Source organism: Mustela erminea, chromosome 7 (assembly GCF_009829155.1).
Source record: "Mustela erminea isolate mMusErm1 chromosome 7, mMusErm1.Pri, whole genome shotgun sequence".
Taxonomy (NCBI): Eukaryota; Metazoa; Chordata; class Mammalia; order Carnivora; family Mustelidae; genus Mustela; species Mustela erminea.
In genome coordinates this window covers 81,400,793-81,413,121 of record NC_045620.1, presented here as the reverse complement: position 1 = coordinate 81,413,121, position 12,329 = coordinate 81,400,793, and the positions used below count along the sequence as shown (strand labels likewise).

General features: G+C 39.2%; 1 protein-coding gene across 3 annotated transcripts in view; it reads right to left on the bottom strand.

The window, feature by feature from the left end:
- Positions 1–1,493: 1,493 nt before the first annotated feature.
- Positions 1,494–12,329, bottom strand: part of COMMD1 (copper metabolism domain containing 1) — a 210,302-nt gene continuing 199,466 nt past the window's right edge. For 2 of the 3 annotated variants that reach the window (XM_032353657.1, XM_032353658.1), the window contains one exon: positions 1,494–1,735. In XM_032353657.1, coding sequence (XP_032209548.1) covers positions 1,628–1,735 — 108 coding nt within the window. In that variant the 3' untranslated portion in view covers positions 1,494–1,627. The remainder of the gene's footprint in view (positions 1,736–12,329) is intronic. The other variant, XR_004288107.1, reaches the window with a different exon arrangement.

Sequence of the window (12,329 nt, the reverse complement as noted above, 5' to 3'; positions counted from 1 at the left end):
GTTAACATACAGTGCTGTATTAGTTTCAGGTGTGTAATTTGTGATTCAACAATTCTCTACATTACTCAGGGCCCATCATAAGTGTACTTTTTTTTTTTTTTTAAAGATTTTATTTATTTATTTGACAGAGAGTGATCACAAGTAGGCAGAAAGGCAGGTAGAGAGAGACGGGGAAGCGGGCTCCTTGCTGAGCAGAGAGCCCGATGCGAGGCTCGATCCCAGGACCCTGGGATCATGACCTGAGCCGAAGGCAGAGGCTTTAATCCGCTGAGCCACCCAGGCACCCTCCATAAGTGTACCCTTAATCCCCTTCACCTGTTTCACCCATTTTCCCACTCACTTCCTCTCTAGTAACCACCAGTTTACTCTCCATATAGATAAGAGTCTGTTTTATTGGTTTGTCTTTTTTCTTTGTTTTGTTTCTTAAATTCCACATGAGTGAAATCATATGCTATTTGTTTTTCTCTGACTGACTTATTTCACCATTATACTCTATATTCTTATATTCTCCAAATATGTTGTTGCAAATGGCCAAGATTTCTTTCTTTTTTCTGGCTGAGTAATATCAGACACACGCATGCACGCGCGCGCACACACACACACACACACACACACTTCTTCTTTATCCATTCAGGTACTGATGAACATTTAAGTTGCTTCCATATCTTGACTGTTGTAAATCATGCTGCTATAAACATAGGGGTGCATATATCTTTTGAAATTAGTTTTTTCATTTTCTTAGGGTAAATATCCAATAGTGGAATTACTGGATCATATAGTAATTCTATTTTTATTTTTTTGAGAAACATCCATACTGTTTTTCATACTGGATGTTCCAGTTTGCATTCCCAACAACAATGCACAAGGGTTCTTTTTTCTCCATATCCTTGCCCATACTTATTGCTTCTTGTGTTTTTGACTTTATTCATTCGACAGGTGTGAGGTGATTATCTCATTGTAGTTTTGATTTGTATTTCTCTGATGATGAGTGATGCTGAGCATCTTTTCACATGTCTGTTGGTCATCTGGATGTTTTCTTTGGAGAAATGCCTGTTCATGTCTTCTGCCCAATTTTAATTGGATTATTTGAGGTTTTGAGGAATTGGGTTTTATCAGTTCTTTTTTTAAATTAACATATATTATTTGTTTCAGGAGTACAGGTCTGTGATTAATCAGTCTTACACAATTCACAGTGCTCACCATAGCACATACCCTCCCCAATGTCCATCACCCAGCCACAGAAGCCTTATTTTTAAAATGCCTTTATGATGGGGCAGCTGGCTGGCTCGGTCAGTGGAGCATGTGACTCTTGATCCTGGGGTTGTGAGTTCGAGCTCCACACTGGGTATAGAGATTACTTAAAAATAAAATCTTAAAATGAAATAAAATGCTCTTATGAGCATCTCTGCATGCTGAAGTACAAGCAGTACAACTTAAAATTTGAAGAGTGAATGAAAGGGAAAGAGAAAGAAATGCCAGAAAGCAAAGACAGATAAGATTTGAATTTGAGGATTTAATACTAATGGGGGAAAAGATTTTTTTAAAAAACAACAAAACAACAACAAAAAAACCCAGGTCACAGGGGGAGGGATCATGAACACCTTTGTTTCAACAACTCCCTCTTCAGCTAGGCTGGCTGCATCAGTGTGCTGATACTTTCTTCTACCTCTGAAAGCTTCTTTAGGAGTTGATTGACCTTGACTTCATCAAATTCCAAACATAGAAATTCAGATTCCTGGAAAACATAAAAGAATGTTTTTATGAGAGTCCCGCAAAATAGCCAAGGCTCTGGACCTGGCCTGACCCAGTTCCAAAGGTCCAGGGACCCCTACCTAGCAAGTCTGACTCAGGCTTCAATATCTAAATGATATATTAGCCAGCAAAGAAAATCACACATTTCGTTCCCTAAATAAAACCATTTTGATGAGGTGTTTCATAAATGGTAAAGAGGTATACAAATGTCAGGTGTTCTCACAATGAGGCATGTGAGAAACTCTTTTTGTCGATCATCACATTTGATCCATAACAATTTTTAAGGTAAGTACTTAAGTATTGCTATTACATGATGATGACACTAAGGCACAGAGAGATTAACCTGTATCACAAAATGAGAAAAAGGCAGAGTCAGACTGTGAACTCCCAGCTCCGGCTAACTCCAAAGTCCATCCTGTCTCTGTAGCACCCTAACAATGGAAGGAAGATTTGGACTGGGTCTGTGTTAGCCTGGTGATTTGAGCTACCCTGGATTTAGTGGTTATACTAGAAATTTTAACAAGTTGTGACCAAGTTGCTTGGGAAACATCAACCAAATAACTGAAAGATAACCAGATCTTGAAATAGCATCAAACACTTCTGAGGCCTTTCCACTTGCTGCAAGCCAACTCTCCAAGATTTCCATCAGACACATTCCTTTCAAACACTGTTAGGATCAATCAATGCTAGATTAGGTAGATATCAAAGAAAAAGGCCTTTGAAGTGTGGTGACAGAAATTTCATGTACAGTGAACAAGTGACAAAGGCAAACTATATGTATCCAAGAGTGATTATATTCAAGATTCTTAAGAATAATAATCATGTATTTTAAAGCAGTATGAATTCTCGGAGATCATATAATTCAACTACCTTGTTTTTTAGATAATGAAATTGAGGCCCCAGGCATTGTAAATGCCATGCCTACTGTCCCTCTGTTGATGGCAGAGCCACCACCAGATTCAATGCTCTTTTATATACATTTTCCTCTCTAAATACATGATATTTCCAATCCCTATCCCCAAAGTGGCAGGTAGAAGGAAGACCAATATGCCTTTTCAGTGGGACCAAGTTACTCTGTCATTAGCTGGAAAAACTTTTAGGAGATTTTGGAAAAGTACCCTTGCTGTTGCTAAGTTGCTATGCTGGAGTGTTTACTGATGGCACTGAACATACCACAGGAGAAACAAGTGCAGAAGGATGAAAGGAAGGGCCTCTCAGATGAAAACTTGCCAAAGAGTAGAAAAGGCTTTCCCTGACTACAGAGAACATTTTCCTCAAACATGTATTTGGAGAGGAGAGGGGTATAATATGTGAACTTAGAAAATGCCAAGTTTAAAAAAGAAAAGAAAAGAAAGAAAGAATGTGTACAAATGTGTACATAATGCTACACATTATGTAGCATAATGTGATTATGCTACATTACATACAGAAAGAAAAACTGCCAGGTTTTCATTTAGTTGAAGCAAAAACCAATTTAAAGAAAAGAAAGAGAGTCCTTGTGTCGACGAGCTGCAGGAGCCATCACCTCCTTTAAGAAAGAAGAACAAATTTATGGCAAATCAGATAATTCAGTTAGCTAAATTAAGAACAGGTATCAGATTAGAAAGCCTCAGTATTCTTTATTCAGTTTATCCTAACTTTAAAACATCTTTGAACATTTACCCTTTGAAACAATGATCTAGAGAAAACAATAATTACCAGTCTAACATATATATTTGGAAAATTGGCACAAAATATGTAAACCATGTTTTACCTCAGTGAAAGTAACAGTAACAAATCACCTGGTTTTCCATTTATATGAAAAAGATTATCAAGGACTTCAATCACAGAGATAGGAATACCTGAGCAGAGTTCATTAATAAAAGCCAGGATCTTGGGGTGCCTGGGAGGCTCAGTGGTTTAAAGCCTCTGCCTTCGGGATGGAGAAGCATTTTTCATGCCAATGGGCCTCAAAAGAAGGCTGGGGTAGCGATTCTCATATCAGATAAATTAGATTTTATTTATTTTTTATTTTATTTTATTTTTTTAAAGATTTTATTTATTTATTTGACAGAGAGAGATCACAAGTAGGCAGAGAGCCAGGCAGAGAGAGAAGGGGAAGCAGGCTCCCTGCTGAGCAGAGAGCCCGATGCGGGGCTCGATCCCAGGACACTGAGATCATGACCTGAGCCGAAGGCAGCGGCTTAATCCACTGAGCCACCCAGGCGCCCCCAGATAAATTAGATTTTAAACTAAAGACTGTAGTCAGAGATACAGAAGGACACTACATAGTCCTTAAAGGGACTATCCACCAAGATGATCTAAAAATTGTAAATATCTATGCCCCCAATATGGGAGCAGCCAATTACATAAGAAAACCGTTAATGAAGATAAAGAGTCATATTGATATGAATACACTAATCGTAGGAGATCTTAACATGCCTCTCTCAGAAATAGATCATCGAAGCAGAAAATCAATAAAGAAACAAGAGCATTGAATGACACTATGGAACAGATGGACCTCATAGATATATACAGAACATTCCACCCTAAAACAACAAGATACTAAAAAAATAAACAAACAAACAAACAAACAAAAACAACAAGATACTCATTCTTCTCAAGTGCACATGGAACCTTCTCAAGAATAGACCACATACCGGGTCACAAATCAGGACTCAACCGATACCAAAAGACTGAGATTATTCCCTGCATATTCTCAGATCACAATGCTTTGAAACTGGAGCTTAATCACAAGGAAAAGTTCAGAAGGAACTCAAACACCTGGAAGCTAAAGACCACCTTGCTTAAGAATGCTTGGATCAACCAGGAGATCAAGGAAGAACTGAAACAATTCATGGAAACCGATGAGAATGAAGACACTTTGGTCCAAAACCTATGGGATACAGCAAAGGCAGTCCTAAGGGGGAAATACATAGCCATCCAAGCCTCCCTCAAAAAAATTGAAAAATCCAGAACACAGCAGCTTTCTCTACACCTTAAAGAACTGGAGAATCAACAACATATCAAACCAACTCCACACATAAGAAGGGAAATCATCAAGATTAGAGCTGAGATCAGTGAGGTAGAAACCAAAGATACAGTAGAATGTATCAATGAAACTAGAAGTTGGTTTTTTGAAAGAATCAATAAGATCGATAAGCCACTGGCCACACTAATCCAAAAGAAAATAGAGAAAGCCCAAATTCATAAAATTAGGAATGAAAAGGGAGAGATCACAACTAACACCAAGGAAGTAGAAACAATCATCAGAAGTTACTATCAACAGTTATATGCCAATTAGCTTAGCAACCTTGATGAAATGGATGCATTCCTGGAAAACTATAAACTCCCAAAATTGAACCAGGAAGAAATCGACAACCTGAATAGACCGATATCTAGTAACGAGATTGAAGCAGTGATCAAAAAACCGCCCAAAAAACAAGAGCCCAGGACCTGACGGATTCCCTGGGGAATTCTACCAAACTTTCAAAGAAGAAATAACACCTATTCTCCTGAAGCTGTTTCAAAAAATTGAAGCAGAAGGAAAACTTCCAGACTCTTTCTATGAAGCCAGCATTACCCTGATCCCCAAACTGGGCAAAGACCCTACCAAAAAGGAGAATTTCAGACCAGTATCACTGATGAATATGGATGCTAAGATTCTCAACAAGATCTAGCAAACAGGATCCAACAGCACATTAAAAAGATTATCCACCATGACCAGGTGGGATTCATCCCTGGGCTAAAAGGATGGTTCAACATTCGCAAATCAATCAATATGATAGAACAAATTAATATGAGAAGAGAGAAGAACCACATGGTCCTCTCAATTGATGCAGAAAAAGCATTTGACAAAATCCAGCATCTGTTCCTGATTAAAACGCTTCAAAGTATAGGGATAGAGGGAACATTCCTGAACTTCATCAAATCTATCTATGAAAGATCCACAGCAAATATCATCCTCAATGGGCAAAAGCTTGCAGCCTCCCGTTGAGATCAGGAACAAGACAAGGATGCCCACTTTTACCACTCTTGTTCAACATAGTATTAGAAGTCCTAGCAACAGCAATCAGACAACGAAGAGAAATAAAAGGTATCCAAATTGGCAATGAAGAAGTCAAACTCTCTCTCTTCACAGATGACATGATTCTTTATATGGAAAACCCAAAAGACTCCACCCACAAACTACTAGAACTCATAGAGCAATTCAGCAACGTGGCAGAATACAAAGTCAATGTGCAGAAATCAGTGGCTTTCTTATACACTTATAATGAAAATACAGAAAGGGAAATTAGAGAATTGATTCCATTTACTATAGCACCAAGAACCATAAGATACCTGGAAATAAACCTAACCAAAGAGGTAAAGGATCTGTACTTGAGGAACTACAGAACACTCATGAAGGAAATTGAAGAAGACACAAAAAGATGGAAGACCATTCCATGCTCTTGGATAGGAAGAATAAACATTGTTAAAATGTCTATACTGCCTAGAGCAATCTATACTTTTAATGCCATTCCGATCAAAATTCCACCAGTATTCTTCAAAGACCTGGAGCAAATAATCCAGAAATTTGTACGGAATCAGAAGAGACCCCAAATCACTAAGGAAATGTTGAAAAACAAAAATAAAACTGGGGGCATCACGTTTCCTGATTTCAAGCTTTATTACAAAGCTGTGGTCACCAAGACAGCATGGTACTGGCATAAAAACAGACACATAGACCAGTGGAACAGAGTAGAGAGCCCAGATATGGACCCTCAACTCTATGGTCAATTAATCTTCGACAAAACAGGAAAAAATATACAGTGGAAAAAAGACAGTCTCTTCAATAAATGGTGCTGGGAAAATTGGACAGCTATATGTAGAAGAATGAAACTCAACCATTCTCTTACACCGTACACAAAGATAAACTCAAAATGGATAAAAGACCTCAACGTGAGACAGGAATCCATCAGAATCCTAGAGGAGAACATAGGCAGTAATCTCTTTGATATCAGCCACAGCAACTTCTTTCAAGATATGTCTCCAAAGGCAAAGGAAACAAAAGCGAAAATAAACTTTTGGGACTTCATCAAAATCAAAAGCTTCTGCACAGCAAAGGAAACAGTCAAGAAAACAAAGAGGCAACCCACGGAATGGGAGAAGATATTTGCAAATGACAGTACAGACAAAAGGCTGATGATATCCAGGATCTATAATGAACTCCTCAAACTCAACACACACAAAACAGGCAATCATATAAAAAAATGGGCAGAAGATATAAACAGAGACTTCTCCAATGAAGACATACAAATGGCTATCAGACACATGAAAAAATGTTCATCATCACTAGCCCTCAGGGAGATTCAAATTAAAACCACATTGAGATATCACCTTACACTAGTTAGAATGGCCAAAATAAACAAGACAGGAAACAACATGTGTTGGAGGGGATGTGAAGAAAGGGGAACCCTCTTACACTGTTGGTGGGAATGCAGGTTGGTGCAGCCTCTTTGGAGAACAGTGTGGAGATTCCTCAAGAAATTAAAAATAGAACTTCCCTATGACCCTGCAATTGCACTCCTGGGTATTTACCCCAAAGATACAGATGTTGTGAAAAGAAGGGCGATCTGTACCCCAATGTTTATAGCAGCAATGGCCACAGTCGCCAAACTATGGAAAGAACCAAGATGCCCTTCAACAGACGAATGGATAAGGAAAATGTGGTCCATATACACTATGGAGTATTATGCCTCCATCAGAAAGGATGAATACCCAACTTTTGTAGCAACATGGACGGGACTGGAAGAGATTATGCTGAGTGAAATAAGTCAAGCAGAGAGAGTCAATTATCATATGGTTTCACTTATTTGTGGAGCATAACAAATAGCATGGAGGACATGGGGAGTTAGAGAGGAGAGGGAGTTGGGGGAAATTGGAAGGGGAGGTGAATCATGAGAGACTATGGACTCTGAAAAACAATCTGAGGGGTTTGAAGTGGCAGGGGGGGTGGGAAGTTGGGGTACCAGGTGGTGGGTATTGTGGAGGGCACAGATTGCATGGAGCACTGGGTGTGGTGAAAAAATAATGAATACTGTTATGCTGAAAATAAATAAATTTAATTAAAAAAAAAAATCCTCTGCCTTCGGCTCAGGTCATGATCTCAGGGTCCTGGGATCAAGTGCCGCATCAGGCTCTCTGCTCATAGGGGAGCCTGCTTCCCTCTCTCTCTCTGCCTGCCTCTCTGCCTACTTGTGATCTGTCAAATAAATAAATAAAATCTTAAAAAAAAAAAAAGAAAAAAAGAAAGCCAGGATCTTTTCTGACTAGGGGTCATTACTTTTTACAGATTTCAGTACTCAAATTATCTTTGCTCAGACCTCTAAGTATCAGTGAAACTGTTTATTTATTTATTTTTAAATATTTATTTATTTGAGAGAGAGAGAGTCGGGGGAGGGTGCATAGGGAGAGAGAGAGCCCTACGCAGACTCTGCACTGAGCACAGAGCCTGACATGGGGCTCAATCTTATGACCCTAAGTTCATTACCTGAGGTGAAACCAAGAGTTGGATGCTTCACTGATTGTGCCACCCAGGTACCCCTGAAGCTGTTTATTTTTAAGGGAAATCAACTATCAGAGAGACTAGCAGGCTAGAAAAACAGAGTCCAGAATTAAATTTTCCATCCACTCCCAACCTTCACTCTCTCCCCTTGAAACAATGCACCCTAACACATGTAACCATTTATGACTCTTGAAGAAACAGCTTATTTGAAGCTATTAAACAGGGCTAGCTTTACCTAATTACACTATCAAAATATTTTATCAGGTATTCAGGAGCCTTTAAACTGGGGCTTAACACATGGGGCTCTATTCAGATTTTTGCATTTGGCTGGGGAACACTACAGAAAATATATCTAATGCACTTAAAGATATCTGTAGGAATGCAGATGATGCTTATCAAGCCAGAGACAAAGTATAAGAACAATTTGAAACATCTGATTTTTTTAAAGGTTTTTTTTTTTTTTTTAAAGTAATTTCTACACCCAAGAGGAAGCTTGAACTCATGACTCCATGATCAAGAGTCACATGCTCTTCCAACTGAGCCAGCCATGCACTCCTGAAACATCTGGGTTTTTTTCCCCCCAAACCATCCACCTGGGTCTGGGCCCAACTGGTTATAATAACAAGAAATGACAAGACTAAACTCCTGGATTTAAGTATCTGAGCCAAGAGTTAGAACGTGGTTTTTTTGTTTGTTTGTTTGTTTAAGATTTTATTTTTTTGACATGGAGAGAGAGAGAGACAGCAAGAGGGAGCATAAGCAGGGTGAGTGGCAGGCAGAGGGAGGGAGAAGGAGAAGCAGGCTCCCTGCTAAGCAGAGAACCGGATGCGATGCTGGGGGCTCAATCCCAGGAATCTGGAATCCCAACCTGAGCCGCAGGGAGACGCTTAACTGACTGAGCTACCCAGGTGCCCCGAACCTGCTGCCTTTTTTTTTTTTTTAAAAGATTTTATGTATTTATTTGACAGAGAGAAATCACAAGTAGATGGAGAGGCAGGCAGATAGAGAGAGAGAGGGAAGCAGGCTCCCTGCTGAGCAGAGAGCCTGACATGGGACTCAATCCCAGGACCCTGAGATCATGACCTGAGCCAAAGGCAGCGGCTTAACCCACTGAGCCACCCAGGCGCCCGAACCTGCTGCTTTTTAACTGAGTGTAGATACAGCATGTGGTGGAATCAAATCAGCAGATAAATAAGCAAGCACATCATTAAGAATATGTAGTCTGTGATCATGGGGGAGTACAGCAGTGTATTAAACTTGGGGTTTAAATATTCCAAATTAGAAAAGAAAGCAAAGGTAAAATACTAAAATATTCTCTCCAAGTGCAAAAGCCAAAAAGGTTATAAAATCTCAAGAGCTCTCAGAAGCCACCATCTCCAAACCAACAGAAAAACCAAAGCTACCCTTAATGACTTCAGAGAAAGATATCTCACAGGTTCCTAAGAAACTCCTTTCCCAGGTAACCACTCTAATACTCTTCAGGAAACTCTTTTTTTTTTTTTTTTTTAAGATTTTACTTATTTATTTGACAGATCACAAGTAGGCAGAGAGAGAGAGGGGGAAGCAGGCTCCCTGCTGGGAAGAGTGTCCTATGCAGGGCTCAATCCCAAAACCCTGAGATCATGACTTAGGAGGAAGGCAGAGGCTTAACCCACTGAGCCACCCAGGCGCCCTTCTTCAGGAAACTTTTATTTGCCAAACCTAGATCTTGAGTGCTTTAGCTTAAACTCATTTCCTATCAGGGTCAGAGAATATAACTAATTATTAGTTTATATAATAATTGAAGGCTGTCATTCAGCAAGCGTTTGGTTTTCTCCATCCACATGCTAAAACTTCCTTGTGTATAATGTCTACTTTAATGATTTTGATATCTAGGCCCATAAGCATGACAAGAAATTCTTTGGCAAAACAATACTAGTCACAAAATGCTAAAATAAAATAAAAAGAATGACGACTTATCAACTACTTGAGTGGAACCATTTAGAATAATATTTATCAAAAAAAATAGAGTGGTGCCTGGTGGCACAGTTGGTAGAGCATGTGACTCAATTTTTTTTTTAAAGATATTTTTTATTTATTTGAGAGAGAGAGAGAGAGGGAGGTGTCACAAGTAGGCAGAGAGGCAGGCAGAGAGAGAGGGGGAAGCAGGCTCCCCGCTGAGCAGAGAGCCCGATGTGGGGCTCGATCCCAGGACCCTGGGATCATGACCTGAGCCGAAGGCAGAGGCTTTAACCTACTGAGCCACCCAGGTGCCCTGAGCATGTGACTCTTAATCTCAGTTGTGAGCTTAAGTCCTGCGTTGAGTGTAAAGTCTACTTAAATAGTTTTGTTTTTAAACTTAAAAAATAATAAAAAATTTAAAAAATAGAAGTCCTATATCCAATTTTCTATATTATTATTATTTTCCATGCAAAACTGCCACAAAGCTTTATTCCTCAATTAACTGGTTGCATTCAGTATTATAACACAACTTTGGCAAGTTCTACATGTTGCAGGTTCTTTAAAAAGTACTAAAGTTAGGTGACAGAAGGTCAGAGTAGGAAAAGGTGACCTAGGATCTCCTAACCAAGGCTAAGCCTAACCTTTACCCATGAAGCTTATCCCCCTATTTAGGCTGTCCTTTCATAAACTTAAGTCAATCTCTGACCTGCACCTCTGTCACTCTGTCTTCCATGTTTAACAACCTGACAGAGAAAAAGAACATGCAGCAAAAGTCAAAATTGGCAATGGCTTCTTTAAAAGCAATTATATAATAATTGTTAATATAGATATCTATAATGAAGATACCCATAATTCATGTGGCTTTTTCAGAATTATATTGATACGTCTCCCAATTCTTTTAGTACACCCTGATAGAGCTTTTTTGTAGCAAACGATCTTTCACGTTCCTTCTCAGGGAACCATTTATCCAAAACTAAAATTTTATAGTTCTGTAAAAACTGTGACTATTCTCCACTTCTCTTTCTTATCCATTTCTCTACTGTTCTCTGCCTTGTGTCATGTCCTATAGGGCTGATCTCTAAGACTATGTCACTTCCTTATTCTTACAGCTGGGTTCTAGCAAGAGGAAAGAGGTCAGGGTATTTATTCCCCAAATCCCAATTCCTGCTCCTCTGATATTTCCCATAAGTACTATGTGCAGGTATTGTTTCTTCATTTCCTACTTTACTTTCTGGCCTCAATCACTGTTTTCAGTATAAACATAAAGATGAGTCTCTTCAGAATGCGGAAGTACATATCACTGAACACAAACTCCAAAGATTAGCAGAGCGAGGATTTTCATCATGCCTAAATTGATAGGAAGGCTGACCTCCAAATGCTTATTATCCGAAACCAATATCTGGTTTTCTTCTACTATCATTGTTTTTTTTTTTTTTTTTTTAAAGATTTTATTTATTTATTTGACAGAGAGAGATCACAAGTAGGCAGAGAGGCAGGCAGAGAGAGAGGAGGAAGCAGGCTCCCTGCTGAGCAGAGAGCCCAATGCGGGACTCGATCCCAGGACCCCGAGATCATGACCTGAGCCGAAGGCAGCGGCCTAACCCACTATCATTGTATTGAAATTCTGTACAGCAGCACTTTGATATTAAGGAAGAATAACAACAACAGCAACAACAGCAGCAACAACAACCGTGGAAGATCATATTTCATTAAGAATTTGCATCAAGGGGGGGCGCCTGGGTGGCTCAGTGGGTTAAAGCCTCGCTCCTGGGATCGAGCCCCGCATCGGGCTCTCTGCTCAGCAGGGAGCCTGCTTTCCTTCCTCTCTCTCTGCCTGCCTCTCTGCCTACTTGTGACCTCTGTCTGTCAAATAAATTAAAAAAAAAAAAAAAAAGAATTGGCATCAAGGATCTTGATTTCAGAAACATGGGTTCATCTCTACAACCTGCTCTTATACCCTATATCTAAAGTAATGGATAGTTTACGCTGCACCTTAAAACAGTACTTCAAAAAACAAAATTTGTGATTCATAATCTCTTTTTAAAGTTTGTAGTTTATAATTTTTTATTTTTAATTTTTACAAAATTTAAAAAGATTTTGTTTTTTATTT